The following is a 20,417-nucleotide window of genomic DNA, read 5'->3' on the forward strand; positions in this document are numbered from 1 at the left end:
TGCCAAGTCTAGTATCAATTTCAATAGCTCAGCCTTATTTTAAAAAGTAGCAAATTGATGTTTAAAATGAGTAATTTTACAAATTCAGTCTTCGGGGGTCCTAATCAAGAAAATATGTTTTCTTATCACGTAACAGTCAATCACTTTCTACTGTGATCAGTTAAGAGTTCCTCGGGTAAATTCCCCAAACCTAAATCTTGCCATGACATTCATAATTAGCAGTTACTGCTTCTCAATGCTATCTCTGAAAATTCTGTTAGAAAGCAAGATGATAAAATGAGGGCAGAGCAAAGCAGTGGACCACCTAATTCTCTGTTGTGGGAGCTGTCCTTTGCATTGTAGGGTGTTCATCAGCATCCCTGGTCTCTACCCACTGGACGGCTAGAGCACCTGCACCTCCACAGCTGTGCCAAACAGAAATGTCTCCAGATATTGCCAAATTTACCCTAAGGGGCAAAACTGCCCCGATTCACGTGATCAATAACTACGCACAATAAGGGTTAACCTCACGTTTTTTGAGTTAAAGTGAAATCGCAGAAGTGAACATACCATTTCATATGTATAAAACATCAAAACAGACAAAACCAATTTATGATTAGGAAATCAGGAAAGTGGTTGCCTATGAGAGGGGCCGGTGGGAGGAGAAATACCTGGAAGACAGTAGGCTAAGCCTCTCAGTTACCTGTAGTGTTCTGTCTCGACCTATCAAGCACTTAAGATACGTGCCCTTTTCTGTATGCACACACGCACACACAATCAGCTCTCTGTATCCACGGGTTTCATATCCTCCACCAGAGACTGAGAACACTATTTTAAACACATGCTTAGGAATCCACAGATGCAGAAGGCCAACTGTATGTATTCTTAAGAAACTTGGGCATCTGCAAATTTTGGTAACAGGAGGGCGTCCTGGAACTGAATCCCCCATGGATACCAAGAGATAACTGTACTCTAATACATTTTTGTTAAAATATTATAGGGCTCACTACTTCATTTTTTCATAACGAATAAAAACTTTTTAGCTCCTACTCTCTGAGTCATTATCAAGCTACGAGTTAATTAAGCAAAGAATTTGAAATCGCGTTGTAAATTAAATGAAAAATTTCATCATCTCCACGATTCCTTTTAAAAACAGGCATTTAACTGGAAAAAAAAATCCATTTCAATTAATCCATCTGGTAGAAGTTACTTGTTCTCCTGAGAGTTATCTCTTCCTACTGGCAAAAGCCTCAAGTATGAAAGGTGATTTTTTTTTTAAAAAGTTCAAAAAACTGCAAAAACCAACTATCCCAAATGAGGTATTGCTGTAATGTATCGCAGTTTCCAGCTATTGCTAAAATTGCAGAGATATGGTTTAACAACTGAGGTGTAGTTCTGTCTCAAAATAATATACATTTATTTTACAACCCAGGTGTTAAGAATTATTATTATTTTTTAGTATGTGTACAGATGAGATGCGCAAGCCTTTATTCATAAAGATGTATTATCTTTCTTCTTTTGCTGCATGAACATTATTTCAAAGTAAAACTCAGACTGGTACAAGAGTAAAGAAAAAAATTAGGAAAAGTTAAATCTATAAATTTAGAATTGTCAGTTGTATTAATTTAGAAAAACTTTAAAAAGAATGTTATCATTTCTTAGAAGTCTTAAGAACTACATTTTTAAAATACTGCAATAAAAAAACATAAGTAAATGTATAGTTTATTTTTGGAGAAAGTAAGTAAAACTAAGGTTTTTCCAATAAAGGGGAGAAATAAAAATAGAGATCATACCATGGTTACATGTTAAGTACCACATTCTGTACAATTTGGATGTGCTTAACATGTATTCACTGACAATATGAACTTCTGAGATTTAAAAATCACAAACTCTTGCCAACAATGGTAAATTCATAAGTGTTGAAATAAATACCCTAGAAGTAAGTAAAGTTTAAAAACTGAGGCCTTTGACAGTGTTTACAGATCAACCCAAATGATAAGTACAAACAGTACAGCCCACAAGTTGGCATCAGTACTAGTTTCCACTTAATTTCTTCATAATGTGGCTGTCTGGTGTTGCATTCGTGAAGATACTTCCTACAATCACATGGGTACCCCAGAGATTGTGGCGAATCACTTTACAGCAGCCAAGATCGTCAACAGAGAATCCTAAATGTCGATAGCGTTCATCCGTTTCGAAAAGAGTGTTGTTTGTATATGGTCCAAAAAACTGAAGGAAACAAAAAATGATGTGTTTTCATCAGAAAAAAGAAAATGAAGTAATAATTTCATGCAAAAATAAACATATCTTTTAATACTCCAAATATTTACAAATTCAAATAAGGAGTAACAAAGTCACGTGAAACACTTAAACTGCCCTAATACCTCCTCTCCCCCCAATAACTAACTGGTCATTTTGAAAGTGTGAAATGAGTGATCTAGCCAATTTCATGTAATCTAGAAACAAATGCATAATTATTACACCAACTTTAAAGATGGGATAAACTGTGGACAATCATCTATGGTTTACTGGATCATTTTTAAGAAAAGGAAACTAAAGTCCAGATTCAGTTCTTCATTTTTACTCTATACTCTATCCTACTTGACTTTGAGAATAGAATACATTCTTATGTTAAGATTCAAAACAAATTTATCACTATTTTTAATAAAAAAATAAACCCCAAATTTAAAATGTGACAATGTGGTTCACTTATTTAAAAAATATAACTTTATAAATGTCATTTTCTAAAATGTTACTTTTCTAATATTTCTTACTATCCATACTATCTTAATTAAAAAATAATTTTCCTTTCTTAAACTATTGATAACTAATTTTCACTAACAAATAGCAAATGCACTAATTCAATGTAAATTAAATGATAGAAATAACTTTTTATTATTTTTAATTAAAAAGAATTTAAAGTGCTGGAGAAATTTAGTGTGAGTGACAAAGGTCCCTCCAAGTTGTGAATGCAATCGACTCACAATGGTATTTCTTTTAAAATCTCACAAGGTTTTAAAAGTCTTAAATGATCTATTTTTATTTACCAAGGTTATAGTTGCAAACAATTTCACGATAAAAATCATTCCCACTTTAAATTATATAATATGGGTTTCAAACTCTGTATTTGATTACGTACTGCCAAACCAGATGATGGGTCAATAAAGTCAGCCCAATAGCCTTCGGCTCGAAGAGCGTAGCATATTTCCTTAGCACCACTGATAAACTGCATAGAAAAAGACACAAATAATATTCTCAGATAGCATGGCTACACATTTTTATTTTAAATAAAATTTTAAATAAGTATCTTTTGCTTCAGCTAGAGAACTTAATAAGATCAATAAAAAATTAAAACTGATAAATAAGACTGTAAAGTTAAGATTATTTTAACCATTTTAAAAGATTAATAGTTCATATAACATTTTAATTTCAAAAAGTCTAAATTGTTTATTTTACTCTAAATTATTTATTTTAGGAACCATTTCTAATCAGTTCTATGCTATTAATTCTTCAATTTATCATGAATTATAAGCTATAGTTATTTTATAACACTATGGAAATGTTAGAAATAAAGTAAGAAAAAACAAGATAGTCCTAGTAAAAAGATCCAATTCATTAATTAACTTAAATAAACATTGTTTAAAAACATATACTTGTTTGTGTGCCCTTCAAACACACAGCTATCCATTTATAGATTCAAGGAAATACTTCTGAAAGGGTGTACAGGAATAATAGAATAAATTGACAGATGGGGTACAGGGCTGACAGGATGCTTACTCTTCATTATATACCCATTTCTTCTGTAGCATATAATCATTACACACCATATGCATGTACCACCTATTCAAAATCATGGTCTCACCATCCTAATTCTTATGTCTTTATTAGCTTTATCAGAAGCCTAACCAGTGAAAAAACACAGTGATAAACATTACAACCAGATTAGAATGTTAAAAAAAAAGACAAATCATAAATATTTAAAAACAAGGGGTCGTAGTTCCACTTCCAGCCAAACTTGTCACCTGCTGAAAACTATACAACTGACAAAAATATATGAGGCGACTGCTTTCAGACTCTGAACAACGGTCAGACAAAAACTGTACTACTCTTTGACAGAAGGGAAACAGATGAGGCGATCCCCGTATTTTCCAGTTGTGTCTGGGGATACCTTCTTGTCACAGGGCAAAGAAGTGGAGTCTAAGCAAAAGATGGTTTCACTGAACTGAGGAGGTAGCAAACAAGAATCACAGACTGCTGAAGCACCTGGACTTTGTGGGTAGGTACCGGAGAAGAGAAAGATGAGCCAACAGGGTTCCCAGTAGTCTGCAGGGCAACTGACTGCTTTTAACACCAAGAGCTGAACTGTGCAGGGCAGGTGGTAAGATTCTGCGAGGCCTAGCAGAAAGTGCCAGCTGAGAGCTGAATGGTGACACCGGGGTTTGTGCAGTGTTAGATAACATGGGTTTCTGAGCACCTCTGACTTCAGCAATATGGGCCACATCCTTAGTAAGGGATTAGTAAACTACAACCCAAAGGCCAAATCCAGCTGCTGCCTGTTTGTATAATAAATACAGTTTTAATGGAACATGACCATGACTCTTCGCTCATATACTGTCTATCGTTGCTTTAACAATACAAGGGTAAAATTGACTAGTTCAGGCCCTTTGGCTTACCAAGCCTAACCATGTTTACTCTCTGGCTCTTCTTACAGAAAAAGTTTGTTGATCGTTGCTTAGAGGTATACAGCTTAAACTAACTATTTTCTCCTAATGAAAAACATTAAGATAATACTGTATTCTTTACATTATCTTCATACTTAATATTTATACTTATTGCTGTATTTAATTAATCCTCATAATTCCTAAAAAATAGGGAAAATATTGAATATGATCAAGAAAAGTCATTATCAATTTCATGCAGAGATGTGCCATACCCAAAAACTGTAAGAGCAAAACAATACCAGCAAATGTTTATAAAGGTTAATTAAAAGAATCCCAAATTATTTCAAAAAGAACCACCTCATTTCTCTTAAGATTTCTACTCATCAAGAGCAAACACTGATATCTGCTGGAAAAATATGGAATATATTTAAACCATAAAACATAAAGTACCTACTTGGATCATAAACTATATGCATTTCTAAAATAATTACTAACATATCTAAAATAGAAAAATTGGGTTTTTTTCCTCAGAAAATAAAATAGCTCAGTCATTATAAAATTAAAAATCATAAGATAAAGCATGTTGCCATCTCAAAACCCTGAAACTGGTTACAGACAACTGGCTGCTACAATGGGGTTAATATCAAAGCGGGGTCAGAATCTTTGATCAAAACTTAGAACCACTGATGCAATGCACACACGAGAGCTCTCCAGTGACTTACAGTGATGATAAATATGAATTTTGTAAATACTACCTTGAAAATATTCATTGAGTTAATGCCTATTTAAATTTCGACTCTAAATTTGGATTATCTATCAAATGAGAAACAATATCTTATGCCTTTCTGTAATTTCCTTGCTAAGTAACATATAACTTGCTCATGAGTGTCATCTCTAGCAAAATGCTACATGGGACTTAATACTGTTAAGTGTGTAAAATATTTTTTTAAAAATAAAGAGAACTACCATCTAATCCTAAAGAACATATAATGTAATTCTTAATATCATGTGGCATAAAATTTAGTAAAGGTAATTTCTGACCTATAATTAACTAAGATTCCTCAAGTGAATTATTCCTAACCTGTCATACAGGCACAGAAGTATTTCCATCTTATAGACAACATAAAAAATCTTAAAGAAATAATAATATAATTTATAAATTTCAGACTTTACAGTACCTCTTATCATTTCTCAGGTTGTTAAAAATAAAAAGAAATGCTAATAACTAGGGTAGCATAAGGTAAGAGTATATACATGAAGATAATCTTTTTGGCAAGCAAACTGGCACCACTTAATAAAATTTAAAACTTGAATTCAGTTAAGTCTCAATTTAGGAATCTACAGATACACATATGTGCATAAAAATATACGTACAAATATATTCACTTCCTGTAAAAGCTAAAGTTTGGTTTTCAATTTACAAATTACTAAAATTTTAAGTACCTTAAAAAACTTATGGTTTGCCCATGTAATGTAATAAATGCAGATATTACAAAAAATGAAATATATTTATGTGTAATGTTATGGGAAGATGTCGATATATATTCAGGTTAAAAGGATAGAAAAATATGCGGGTATATAGTTTTTTATGATTATTGTACTGTACACAGTTACCATTTACTCCTTGAAGAAGGCTGGTGTAATTTTCACTTTCTATTTGCTATCCTTTAAAGAGAGAGAGATGGAGAGAGGAAGAAGTGAGATGGACATGAAGAACTTCCTCTTTTGTTTTTATCCTATTTTCCTAAAATAAACCTAAATTCCAAAAAATAAGCAAACTATTAAACAGAATCTTTGTGGTTCAAATTGTGGCATTGTTATTCTTAGAAAGGATGTTTAAGTTCTTTAGTACTGAAATAAGTTAGCAGAAAATAAAGGCTAGAAAAGATACTCAACATTTTAAAGCACCGATTCATTCCTATTTAAATAAGATCATAAAATTAAATTGTCACCAACTGAAATAATTACCTTCTCTAAGAGTATTTCTCTTTCACTTTCTACTTCCTCACTCCAAATAGTCATATCATTCTTAGTTTTCTGTGTTACAGTCAGAATCATTAGTTTGTTGGTAGTTACTTCTGGAAACAGTGATTGAAAATCTATAAATAAAATAAGAATAAAAGTTCCAGGGAGAAAATAATTGGGTTTTTAAAAGAGCAGTGCATAAAAACAATCCTTTATAAAAATGATTAAATTACTGTAATACCAAATTAGATTTATAAATGAATATTATTTTTAAAAAGGATGACTTAAACTCCATCTTGGTTCATTTCCGCTCTTGTTGGATGAACTGAAATATTACTGATAATATAATGTCTTATAACTTTCACATAAAGTTTATTATTAAGACTTCTTATGATTACGTATCAGCCTATGAAAACATAGCTGTAATAATCACTAAAAACTGGAATGACTTCAGGGAAAGCTACAGAAAAAAAGTTACTACAAATTCTACTATTTCTATCTAACAACAACATGAAGCCAGGGGACATTTGACTGCCTCTATCTTGGCCATGCAATCATGTCCCTCCAGACACAGTAAAATATTAAGTAAAACAAAAGCATTACAATTCTTATGGAGCACATTAAAAAATAGTCATATTATCTAAAACACACTCTTGTAAAAATGCAGAAAAGCACGACATACCTCTTCGCAGCAATTCTGGACATGTTTGGATTACACACTCTACTCTGGCACTTTCAAAGTACATTTCTGCACTGTTGACTTCCTGTGCAACAGGTGCATCATTACCCTAAAAGGAAAAAAAATATATAAGTAAACAAAACCTGCAGTTCAAATACCTTGCCTGTTATGAACTTGTCTTCCATAGAAAAATTTTAAAATAATCCTAATGTAACTATTGGTGAGATGATAGTTTTCTTCTTATACACGCAAACTTTGCTCTACGATGAATACAGGATCTGAAAGTTCTAAAAAAAATGAATAAAAAACTAAAATATATAAGTATACTGGCATAATAGGACTTGATATGAGTAGAAGTTGGCTAAGAAACTAAAATACAGTAATTGTGTCATACAATGTTACCTCATAGTTTGTGGTATCTAATGATCTTTTCTTTCATTCTATAATCTGTAAAATGGGGATAATTACATTAACTTACAAAATAGCATGGCTAAATATACAGCCTAGCCTTTCCTATAGGAAGAACTTTGAAGCGTTTATTCAACTGAAATTTACTGGGCATCTACCATACATCAGCAAGAACAGCTACTACAGAGCTAACAAAATCTAGTCTTCACTACTAGGTAAATTAGAGTTAGTAGAAGCACAGTAGCATGAACAAGTAAGTGCAATCCAATAGAAAACATGCAACAGAGTTATGAAGAAAATCTTCCAGCAGTATAGATAGGGAAGAAACTTGCTTTGCTGGGAGAAATCAGGAAAAGTTGAAATCATCATATTTGAGCTACATGTTAATTAATGTATATGTTGATAGGTAAAAAAAAACAGGTGGAATGTATATTAGGAATTCAAGAGGAAAATCAGCTGAGGAAGAAAATAACAACAGTACAAACAGATTCAACAGTCAAAGAGAATGGTGTACTTAAAGTATGTTGTGAATGGGGCGCAGAAAAGTAGGAAGTACTGGGAGGTAAGGTGGGAAAGCCAAGGATCATACTCATGGAAAGGCATTTTATGCATTAAGAAATTCTGACTTTATAAACAATAAAGAATAGCAAGAGAAGATACAAGAAGCTAATGCTAGCATTATTGCGGAGATGTATAGAAATGAGGAGAAGCAAGTATAGATTAGTAAAAGCCAATTTATAATCCTTTACTGCTTTACACACACTTTCACATTTAATCCTCATAATGGTGTGGGCTACATATTATTTTTATCCCCATTTTATATATATAAAGAGATAGAATCTCGGAGAGCTAAGTTATTTTTTTTCAAGGTCAAAAAATTAAGTAGATGGCAGAGCTAACCTTTGAACCTAGACTTATCCTATCTCCACAGTCCATCATACTGCAATGCCTGGAGCAAACTCAGTAAGATAAAGTAGGCTGGAACTCAGGCAACGTTAGTGAAAATTTAAAATGGCACAAATAATGAAAGAGTTACTTCAAAAGAAAGCAATGAGATTTTATTACTATTCATGGGGATATGGTAGAGAGAGGAGTTGAGGTCAGCAGTATAATTTTTATCTTGGGACAGCGGGACAATAGCTAAGTCATTTAAATTACTGATAATGTGGGAGTAAGGATAGGTTTTGAGAAGAAAAAAGAACTAATTCAATATTAGACATGAACAGTCTGGGAACTTGTGAGATATCCAGATAAAATGTTTGACAGGCAGATAGAAATATACAACCAGAAATGTCAGAAATAGAAACACTAAGTTAGAAATTATAGTAACACAGCCTGTGAAAGGAAGCCAAGGGAGTAAGTGACCAGGAAGTAATTTACATGAAAAGATGAAGATCAAAAATGTATGGGAAATGTTATGTGACTGACAGGGGAAGAGCCAAGAAGACTGAGAAGGAATGAACTGAGATAAAAGTCAGGGGAAGTCAGCTGTATCCCAATTTCAGGTTATCTGACATAACCCATTATAGCTCTAAGGGGTTGTTGCTTTTAATGATTGATTAGAAACAGTAAAGGTCAGCCTGAAATTATGTAGAAATGTGAAAAATGACAAGATTCGGGGTTGACAGAAACTCTGAATTACACAGTTTTTCACTTAATTGGGCAGTGAGGCAATATGAGTTTAAAAATTAATTTAAAAAAGTCCCTTGGGAATTAAATTTTAAAAGAATTGTTAAGTTTTTCTTTTTAGACTACTGTGTCTGAAGAATTTCAGAGATCTCAAATTTTTAAGTTTTTAAATGACTAAAGGAGTGTAAAACTAGTAGAAATATGGTCCATATACAAATGATCATTGTAACTTATAAAAGTGAAAAACAGGCAATCTAAATTTCTAGTAATAATGAATGCAATATGAAAAACAAAAAAAAATACTGTATTTTGACATGTATAATGTGCACTTTTCTTGTTCAAATTTTTGAGACAAAAATAACAATGTGTTCATTATACATGGGCAGTACTAATTCCATGTCTATGTTTCAATTCTTTTATTTACTCTTATGCATTAAAAATGTAACTGCAGAAAGAAATAATGATATCTATATGCAAAATAATACCCTGGAATACAATAGTCAATTTTGTTTGTAAATATAAATAAATAAAAAACTGAATTAAAAAATAAAAAAATTTTCCCCCTGAAAGTTTAGGCCAAAAACATGGGTACCTATTATAATCAGGAGCACACTATACACAGCAAAATATGATAAATTTCCAGTAATATAGTAATAAGTGAATTAACTATAATTGAGAAAATAAGCAGTTAACAAAAAAGAAATTTTTGAAGAATTATTTAATTACTAAAAAAGACTGCAATCTGAAATAAAAAGTAGCAAACAGTGTATAGAGAAAGTGCCAACTTTTAAAAATCTATTTATATTGTTTTTGTATATATTGGAGTTAAATATTTTTCTTTACTTTTCAGTGAAAAGTGATGTTTATAGTAATCAGAAATTAACATAGTATTAATTAGAAAAACAGAATATATGATCTTAACAATTTACCTGAAATTCATTCACATACTGTGCCATCACAAACTCATGTCTTTCACTTGATAAAGGTTCTGCTAGAATATCAGGTAAAGTTTTATGAACCTGGCTTTTCTTCTGTGACATGGTCCCATTGATGTGACAATCAAAACCTATGTTCCCAGGAAGCTGGAATCTCTGATCCTGAGGCCCAAATGGTCCCATAACTTCATCAGGCCACACTGTTCGAGAGCCTGAAAAAAAACCACACAAAAATGAGTCATTTTCTCCTTGACAGTCAAGTGTACTGGTAGACTAAAGGAATAAATGCTCCTTTTAAAATCAGGCATTTTCTACCTAAATGATAGATTTTGGAAATTTGCTTTCCTGTGTTAACTAGTTTCAAATTACTTCCTAAATACTAGTCAAAGCAACTCATTGTCAGCTCCCAGGCAAGTCCACTATTAGGAAAAAGGTTTAATAAAGTACTGTAATAAAATCCACATTATATAATGCTTGATAATCATTAAAAAGAATATAGTAAATCTTCACTGATTGAAGGAAGTCCAAGACATATTACATTAAAAGAAAAAGCTAAGCCAAAGAATAACATATGACATTTATTTGACATTTAGAACTTTATACTTGTTTTTTATATATGTCATTTATAAGGCATTCAGAACTTTATGTTTTTAAATTCAGAGGGAAAAAGGTCTACAAGGAAACATACCAAACTTAACAGGGGTTACCCTTGGGGAGGAGCATGGAGCTGCTGTCACCTGGCAGCACAAAACACTAATGGGCTGGGAAAGATACTGTACGAGCCGATATCACATAATGCCCTGCTTATCAGCCACATTAGCTGACATGGATTAAAAAGAAGAGACCACATTACTTTATTCACTTTTTAAAAATACCCTAACTCATAAAAAATTTTAAAAGATCCAGAAAAGAATAAAGTAGAAAACCAAATAAAGAAATACTAAAGAGTAGGTTTTTGTTTACAAAAAGGGACAACTGCTGAAGACATCAGTTGGCAATAAAAATATTTTTTAATACTCTGCCCAGACTGAGTGACTAAAAATGGCCATGTCGACACTGCTGCTCCATCACTAGACTGTGTCACCATATCCCTCCTCTGCACCTATGACAAACACCATCCAATAACCATGAAACTCTTTCCTCCTAAATTATGGGACACGGTCTCATAATTCTCAGCCCGAACACCCTAGAGTCCAATACTTCTCACACTTTTAAGTATTTAAGAATCATTGGAGATCTTGTAAAAATTCAGATTCTGACGTAGAAGGTCTGGAGTCGGGCTCACTCAAGATTCTTCATTTCTAACAAGTTCCCAGATGGTATTGATGCTATTAGTCTGAAGACTTATCTTGAGTAGTGAAGCTGGCAGATACTGATGACTGGAGTCAGTTCACTGAGTAAAACCTATTAGCCATTTTTGAACAAGATGGGTTTTAAACACTGTCCAGATCTAACAGTCTCTCGAAAGAAATAAATATCCCACATTAACAGTGAAGTTGCACATAATTTCATGCTGATTGGTAATTTAGGTTTTCTCTTCAGGAATAGCCTGTTCATACAATTTTTAAAATTTTTGTTTGTTTTTCTACAGGGTTGTCTTTTTCTTAATGGTCTATAAATTTTTAAAATATATTCAGGATACAAACCCTTTATATATTCTGAATGACCAATCTTTCCTTTATGTTACATATATGTTTAGTCTTCCGATGAGTAATCAGAGATGGAGTTATAAAACTGAGGCAGGAAAACTGGGGAAGGCTTTGCATGCCCAAGTAAACTTGCATTACATCATAAGTAATGTGTTGTAAAAACCAAAGATTCTATGGCCGATTCCTTTAGGATACATTAGGTTAAGTTCCTAGGAGCTCTCCCTTAATATTTTAATGTGCATTATAAACCTCCAAGATAGGCATGTGGCATATAACATTTCTCAAATTTACTAATGACCTAACTAAAAATTTTTTTTAGACCGTGAAAAATTTTCACAGCTTGGGGACTGTCTGGGAACTGCTATTCAAAGTACTGGGAGATAACTAAGATTTATCAAGGAAGTAACATAATTATGATGTCTCAGAATGATTAATGTAATAGTGGAGAGTGCAAGATGGATTAGAAGAAGCAGAATTTGTAGATAGTGGGTAAGTTACTGAGTCAATAAACATACATAAAAAGCGCCAACTATATTTAGAAAATTCAGCAAAGAATAGCAAAAAGTAGTAACAGTTCAATAGGATTAAAGCATTTGTTTCAGGGAGGACTATATACACTGAAGGTAGAGAGAAACTAAAGTTGAAGAAAGTAAGCTTCATTCTTTCTTTTTAATATTGTAGATTTCTGATATAAATATTTATGCAGAACTTTGAAGTGTATATACAATGGGTTAATCTGAACTTTAGAAAATTTGTAAGACCTCAAGTAGAAACATAGAAAACACAACTCAATGTTTTGGAAAAATTGTAGGTAAAGCAGTAACTTTTACTTACATACATCAGGAGGTGCAGTGGCCACATGAGACTCATCAGAACCTGAAGATCCAGCAGTTGAAAAGGCTTTGGAATTGACAACTCTTTTCACTAGGGAATAAAATCCCGGAAGATAGGAAACCAACCTGGCTCTGTTACAGAGCACCTAAAAATGACAAAATTTTAAATTATTTTTTATGGATATAAATGTTATACTTACACAGACCACCTCTGACAAATCATCACACTGTAATATATCTTTTAAAATCCATATTTATTTCACTACTACTTACCTTATGAAAAGCATTATGTATATTTATAACTTAAAAAAGAAACACAAATATAAAAAACAAACAAGCAACAAGTTATTTGGATAAAAGTGTACTGCTTTTCCAATAAAGGCCAGAATTAAGAGTGCCACACTAGAGAGAATGGGAACCTCTAAAAATTGCCCTATGTAGCAGCACTAAAAAGGCAGCCCAATAATAAGATGCTTCTATTCTCAAAATACAGAACTTTCCAAACCTTTCCTACGATCAAAACCTGTTTATTTTCTAACTCTTCTCTTCTTTTACTGCTATAAATTGTGTGCATTATCTCCCATGCCATCTTTCCTCTTGGTTTTATGGCAATGTCCACTTTCTTTCACTTTAGCACATACCTATGTGGTACAGTTTCCGCTTCTAAGGTTGATTTCTAGACTCTGACTTGTTACGATGAATGATTGTATAAATGCATACACAAATTACATGGGTGACAATAATTTAATGCAGAGGCTGGGGAAACCATAGTCAAATACAGTCTGCCGTTTTATTGTAACAGTCACACCCATTTATTTACGTATTGTGTATGGCTACTTTCACACCATAATGAGTTAAGTAGTTGTGCATTCTATGGCCCACAAGTCTAAACTATTTACTGTCTAGCCCTTTACATTAAAAAAAAAATTGCCAACTCTTAATTTAGTGAAAAAGTATATGAACAAATATTATGTCATCTGTAAAATGCTAAAGATCCATTAAAAATGCTAAAATTAAAAAATCCTCGAAGCAGTAGACAAAAGTTTCAGTATTTGTAGAAATAGTAGAAATTTGCTGGGGAAAGTGACATTTCGGTGACTTTCAGAAACAAAGGCATGAACCCACAAGGGTGTATTCAGTGAGGGACAAGCTCAGTGAGGGAGGGTATAAGGGAGTGCAGTTAAAAACAATCTTGAAAGTTAACTTACAAAAGACTTTGTATTTGACACAGACAATAAAGGGCCTGTCACATCAAGAAAATAAGTCAGAATTTTATTTTGTAGGCAGGGAATGGAGTAAACTGATAAAAATATGGGATATTTTTAGGAATGTACCATAGATTGGAGTGGGGGTTAGAAAGGTGGTATGAAAACTAGTAACCAGGATGTTGAAATAGTGTAGCCTTTTGATACTTTAGAATGAATCATATTTTTTCCCTTTCAGGCACTATCGTGAAATCTAGCCCATCTGTTCTTCCTTATTTTATTTCTCATGGTAAGTATAAGAGAACGTCTTAACTGGTATTACTACCTCTCTGGCATAGTTTCTTACTAATTTTACCTTCCCCTCCCTTACTTTACTCTTTAGTCACGTGAAAATATCTATTTGCCATATAGAAACATTTCCCATATCTCTGCCTCACATTTCACATTTTCTCTGCCTTCTTTTAGACTGTCAAAACTGCCCCCTCCTCCCCCCCCCAACATACCCTTTTCCCTAACATTCTAAGCCTTAAATTTTCCAAGTCATTCTTAAAGACCTGGAACAGAACCTCCTTTATGTGACTCCTACACATGAGGCATGCTTCCAGAATGTTCTGCCCACCTGAAAAAAAATCTGTACCCAACCTGCCCAAAGAGACAAACTGGTAAGTATTAGGCTTTTTACTTATTAGACAAACTGGACTTTTAGGTATTTCTATAATACTATAAATTTACTTTTACAATTGAGGACATTTAACAGACTGAATATGCCTCAGGATCTAAAAAAGCAATTTAAAAATTTGAATTTTAAAAATATTTGAACAAAGCTTCAAAATAATAAGAGTCTCCATAAGAGATTAGTTGAAAGGGACGATATTAAATAATCAAAAGTGTTAAGTTATTCTAGGCCAGGTCCTGTGCTAAGTGCTTTACATGTACTGTTTTACTTAATGTTAACGACAATTCTATATACCATTATTTACATTACTTTAAGTACGATTATTAAAATATTATTTGTGATCCTTTACATTCACACTGCTTCATAAACAAAAATAAATGGAAAAGATTATCTAAATTATTTTAGAAATTACCTAATATTATTAACAATTATTTAAAATATTTTTCCCTTTGTAAAAAATATTTAATTTATTTATTTTTAGAGAGAGGGGAAGGGAAGGAGAAAGAATGGGAGAGAAACATCAATGTCTGGTTGCCTCTCCGTGTCCCCTACTGGGGACCTTGCCTGAAACCCAGGTATGTGCCCTGACTGGGAATCAAACCAGCGACCCTTTGCTTCACAGGCCCGTGCTCAATCCACTGAGCTACACCAGCCAGGGCCTTTCCTTTCCCTTTTACAGCTGTGCCACTGAGTTATAACTCAGTGTGTGTCCTTACACACTGGGCTTAAGACTCATGGCTCTTGTTTTAATATTGTACTTCTTAAACCCAACTATAAATATTTTATTTATTTATCTTTAGAGAGGGGGAGACAGGGAGAGAACCATCAATGTACAGTTGTCTCTCATGTTATCCCTACTGGGGGACCTGGCCTGCAACCCGGGCATGTGCCCAGAGTGGGAATTGAACCCATGACCCTTTGGTTCGCAGACCGGCGCTCAATCAACTGAATCACATCAGCCAGGGCTAACAATTATTTTAGCCTTTAAATATCAAGGCTAGCAGTCTCTATTTTAATTTTTCTTAATGGTATACTTTTAACAAGTTATATAATAAAATGCGAGTTTCGTTTCTAGCCTAGCAAATCTAATCATCAAATTTCATTTTATTGGCAAAAGAAGCCAGTATTTAATTTGTCCACTGAAAGACACAGCTTATGACAGTACTAGCTTGTTTTAAACATTTACCCTATAACCTGTAGGATTCTCAAATCTATTGTGGAACAGAAATATTTTGTGAAAACTTGATAGATTTTATGACATTGGGTCAGCTGGTAAATACAATAATTGAAAAGTTCTAGCCAATAAAATATTCCTCAAATTAAGATAGCCTGTTTATTTTAGTTTTAGGGTAAGTATGTATGTTATACAAGACTAACTTCAAGTAAACCTAGGACTCTAGACTTGTGAAGATGAAAATCTAAGATTTAACTTGGTCTCTACCAAAGACTGAAATCTGGTCATCTATAAAAACACATCTGTACACATACACAGACATTTTTGTGTGGTCCACAGTGCTACAAGAAATTTTAATTGGATATCATTGAGGAATTGAGAGATTTCACACAAAAGGTCCAGAGTTTTGGCTCTTTTCGAAGATCTGGAAGCACTGGATTAACATTCCCAAAAGGCATTAATTAGCAACAAATCACTGTAAGGAAAGTGTGCACCCTATATATAAGAAATGGGCATTTCAGTTTGTCAAAATCCCCACCAAGGCCCCTTAATTTAACCTGTCTAGCCACCTAAGTATGGTCATTTATGATCTTTGCTATGTATGCTAACTAAATTGTTGAAGACACACATATCTGCATATTTCATTAGTAACATCCATTCAGGGTTTACAATGCATATAAACTAACATAGTTTTTGAAAGTATATTTGAATATTAAAAGTAAATTTTATTTAATATAACCTTCTTTCTAGCAATAAGAGGATTTCTAAAGTAGCTTTCAAATTATTTCTCCTACTGAACTAATTTATAAAGCCAGGTCAAATATTAGCATTCTATTGTAATTAATGTCTCTCCTTTGAGAGTATCATATGCTTCTTTACAATGTTCCCTTTCTGTGGTTATGGCCAGGTAAAAATTCACCTTAAAATGTGTCCACGACTAGTGGTCTACTTTTATAACTTGTCCCTTTAGTCATTTCATTAGATTCTCACTTAACATATCAGGTTCAATTTCAGAAATACTGTACTATCCTGGGCAACTGTCCATACTAATCTTCCTAACACACAGCTCTGACTAAATCACCATGGTTTAAAGAATAAAGTCTAAATTACTGAGTTTGGCATTCTAATCTCTAATACTTGATCAGAATTCCACAAACCAAAGTTATTTCCAATAATTACATTCACATACTTTATACTCAGGAAGACAAACCTGGCTTCCTGATTTCTGAAAGGGGGGTATCTTTGAATACACCTCCTATTCTTCTCACCTAAACCTTAGATTATCTAATTCTCATTTGTCTTTCAAACTCAAATTAAATGCTTCTCAGATTAAGTGATCCCAAGTCCCTATTTTCCCCTCTCCACAAAGCTGAAACTGCACTGTACCTTTGTGTAGCTTTAAAAAAAATTACTTCCTACTTTTACTGTAGCTGTTTTCATTTATGTCTTATGTCCCCTACTAAATGATCTCCTTATGCTAGGATGTGTCTGGTTAATCACTGGCCAGTTGCAGCCGATAAATATCTCTGGCTTATGTCAAAAATATCTCTTGATCTTATTTTGTAGGATTTGGAACATTATTTGCTATACTAAAACTGCTACAAAACATTCAGTTTAGCTAATAAAGAAATTTTAAAAAGCTTAAAAACACATCCTAAATATTTACTGATATGATGTCTTTTAAAAAATACTGAAAGGATGCTGGCTCTGAATGTACTTCTAAAACTGAATTTGTAGAATTAAGTACATGACTATTAAAAAGAACGTGTTCAAACTACCTTCAAAGCATACCAACATTAATTTCGCACCCCTTGCTGCCCTTGACTGTTCTGATACATTAAGGCAGAGATTTTCAACCCTTCTTCATCCCATGGCTAATAAACTAATTACTAAAATTCTGCAGCACACCAAAAAAATAAATTTTTTGCTGAGTAAAGAAAAATAGGTATAACTTTTCTTCCTTCACACCCAACAGCTATTGTTGTGTCGGCCGTTGTAATTTTTTTAAATTTGACAATCTACGGGAAAAGAGGTCACTTCTCCAGACTAAACAGTCATACTGCATGTGTTAAAAATTCTTGCGACACACCTGTTGAAAATCGTTGCACTAAGTCTAAACAGGAAAAACATTATGGCACCAATACCATCACAAACCCGTCCCTCCAACGTTTCCTAACGAGTTCCCAAACTAGTATTTTACTGTACTGCCTCTTAAGAAACTATTTTACTCACATTGGCCATTTCTAGAGGAGAGGGCAGAAGCAAAATATTTTTCTTTTCGTAGTTACTTACTCCTGGAAGAAGACAAAAACAGGCTAGTGACGGATTAAGCTTTAACCAAAGACAGCTAGGGAAAGTCTACCCTCTCCTACTCGTGTCCCTCCACGACGACAGGACCAAAGTCGAAGCTCTGCCCCTAACCCGAGGAGGCCCGAACTCGCCCCCAGCCCTACCGGGCACCCTGCCCAGGGGCGGCCGGGCGGCTCCAAACTCCGGTGTGTGCCCGCTGAACACAACACGGACCAGAGCAGGGAGGGAAATGGGGAGCGGCGGCCGAGACAGAGGCCAGAGGGTCGAGGCAAGTTTTTCAACACAAGTCAGGGCTGCCTGACAACAGCTCCAAATAAAGGTTCGAGTTGAACGGAAGACCAAAGCGAAAAGAGCCTGAAGCCAGAGTGACAGGATGACTGGGGACAGAAAGACATGGCCCTGTGGGAATAGGGGCAATATCGAGAGGTGTAGCCCGAGGATGGGAGAATTTGCAGGGACTATCGAGGGCGGGAACCATCCATACCAGCCACCTCCGTCGCCTCCAGCTGTCTGGGAACCTGACTCTTCCCGCCGCGATAATGGCGACGGCTGAGGCTGCGGCGGCGGAGCCTACGCTGGCAGTGACCAGGCTAAAGAAGTCGCTTCCGAGGGTATCGATGGGAAGGACCGTCGAACTGACGATGCGCACGCGCACTGTAGACCGGCCAACAACGTGGGAGGAGAAACAGTGGGGCAAGGGTGACTTGGGAGAATGGTGGGTTCCTGACATGTCTTAGGCGGTCATAACATTTCATAAATTATTTTATTTCTATTTCGTAGGTTTCCCTCATCCCAAGATTTTCTTACTGATCCCCAGGATGTACAGTCTTCTTTGTATCTTAGTTTATTATTCACGACTCACTGTTTTTGAGTATAGGGCACTTCTGTTTTTCATGTACCAGCCCTTGACTTAATTACATATACTATATAATTTTTATTTATCATTTTTAAAAATTAACTGAAGCCATAATTTATTCATAGTTATATTCTAGTTGTGTCATTTTGGACAAGTTACTTGGTCTCTTTTAGTTTTAATTCTAAAACAGGAAAAATAATAGTGCCCACCTCATAGATGGTTTGTGGTGATTAAATCAGTTGCTATATAGGTAATACTTCTATAGTAATATGTAAACATTTGTGTGCATACAAGCACACACAGCCACACAGTGCAGAGTTTGGGAGTCAAAGAGGGCCTGTGAAAAGAGCCACTGATCTCAGTGCTGAAGTTACTTACAACTCATTATTTTTTATGCCTCATGATTTCTCTTCCAATTTGGCTGCACTTTCCCAGGCTCTATAACAAGATTTCTGGTTCAATGATGATTGTAAGCTTTGTGAGATCTGGAGCTGTGAGCATTCATATTGGCTTTATTAGGTACAAGTGGGAGTTAAAGGGAGTCAGTGAGCAACGGTATGGCAGGAGGCTGTCAGGAATCACTTCATAGCAGAGGTAATGCTTGAACTGTGTTTGGAAAGATGAGTAGGTATTTGCTTGAATGGCAGGAAAAAATGTAGAGGACATTTCAGGCAGAGAAAGCAGTGCAAACGGAGAGACAGGGAATCCAAAACACACTGGGCAGTGGGGGAGACCCACAAGTAATCAAGAGATTAAGTTGGAGGTTGACAGGGGCAGATCACAGTCAGCCATCGGCACTAAGGTAGATGTGATCCCTGAAGCACTAAGAGATAACTGGGCAGATTTAAGCCAAGTCATGGCATTATCAGATTTGTGTCTTGGGAAAATCCTCAGGCATCAGTGTATAGGATAGATTGGAAGGGAGTGGGATAGACATTTGCTCAACTGGTTAGGAAACTATTGCTGTGTCCATGAGAAAGAACATGAGAGGCTGAACTAAGGGCAGGAGAACACTGAGGAATCAACAGGTTGTAGCTACCCATACGTTGTGGATGAGGAAAAGGAGACAAGTTGAAGCTGATCCTGTTTTTGACTTCAGATAATTGGTGAATGGAGTTGCTTTTGCTGAGATTAGGAATCCAGTAATATTTATATCTGTGAAATGTATGCTAGGTGGCAACACTTGGATAGGGATTTTCTCATCATCTATTTTAATTCTCATGATAATTCAGAAGATGTAAGTATAATTATCCTCCTGTTAAATATGAAGAAATTAAAACACAGAAGGTTTATTATTGAAGTTTTCAGGGATGGATTTAAATCTAGGTTTATTAGGTTCAAAAACTGTGTTCTCTTTCCCATAGGTTCTCTTTCCCAGGACAAGAACAAGTTTTAGGAGAAAGAGAATGAATTTGGTTTGGGATATTTGGGCTTTTAAGGTGTTTGAAGGGCGTTCCT

General features: G+C 34.5%; 1 protein-coding gene and 1 non-coding gene across 3 annotated transcripts; both read right to left on the minus strand.

Moving 5' to 3' along the window:
• Window positions 1–1,685: 1,685 nt before the first annotated feature.
• On the minus strand, window positions 1,686–18,671 carry MMADHC (metabolism of cobalamin associated D). 2 transcript variants are annotated; one of them, XM_037167675.2, is made up of 8 exons: window positions 18,588–18,671; window positions 18,026–18,087; window positions 12,740–12,884; window positions 10,341–10,468; window positions 7,288–7,393; window positions 6,609–6,739; window positions 3,119–3,205; window positions 1,686–2,208 (listed from the first exon to the last, which is right to left on the minus strand). In XM_037167675.2, the coding sequence occupies exons 2-8, from the start codon at window positions 18,032–18,034 to the stop codon at window positions 2,014–2,016; spliced, it is 801 nt and encodes a 266-aa protein (XP_037023570.2). In that variant the 5' UTR covers window positions 18,035–18,087; window positions 18,588–18,671; the 3' UTR covers window positions 1,686–2,013. The 2 variants fall into 2 exon arrangements, with proteins under 2 accessions (XP_037023570.2, XP_037023568.2); XM_037167673.2 differs by having other exon boundaries at window positions 10,251–10,468.
• On the minus strand, window positions 15,297–15,402 carry LOC119065598 (small Cajal body-specific RNA 1). The gene has a single exon (XR_005085624.2). It is a non-coding gene; the product is annotated as a small Cajal body-specific RNA 1 (non-coding RNA).
• Window positions 18,672–20,417: the final 1,746 nt, after the last annotated feature.

This window comes from Artibeus jamaicensis, unplaced genomic scaffold, assembly GCF_021234435.1.
Source record: "Artibeus jamaicensis isolate MK-2021 breed Jamaican fruit bat unplaced genomic scaffold, CSHL_Jam_final contig_603, whole genome shotgun sequence".
Lineage (NCBI taxonomy): Eukaryota > Metazoa > Chordata > Mammalia > Chiroptera > Phyllostomidae > Artibeus > Artibeus jamaicensis.

Excerpts from the sequence above, each read along its gene's own strand:
- MMADHC (XM_037167673.2), bottom strand. Across the intron at positions 3,206-6,608 it reads GAGAAATACTCTTAGAGAAG|TTTATCAGTGGTGCTAAGGA; the intron begins GTAATTATTTCA and ends TTTTCTATGCAG. Across the intron at positions 2,209-3,118 it reads ACCCATCATCTGGTTTGGCA|TTTTTTGGACCATATACAAA; the intron begins GTACGTAATCAA and ends TGTTTCCTTCAG.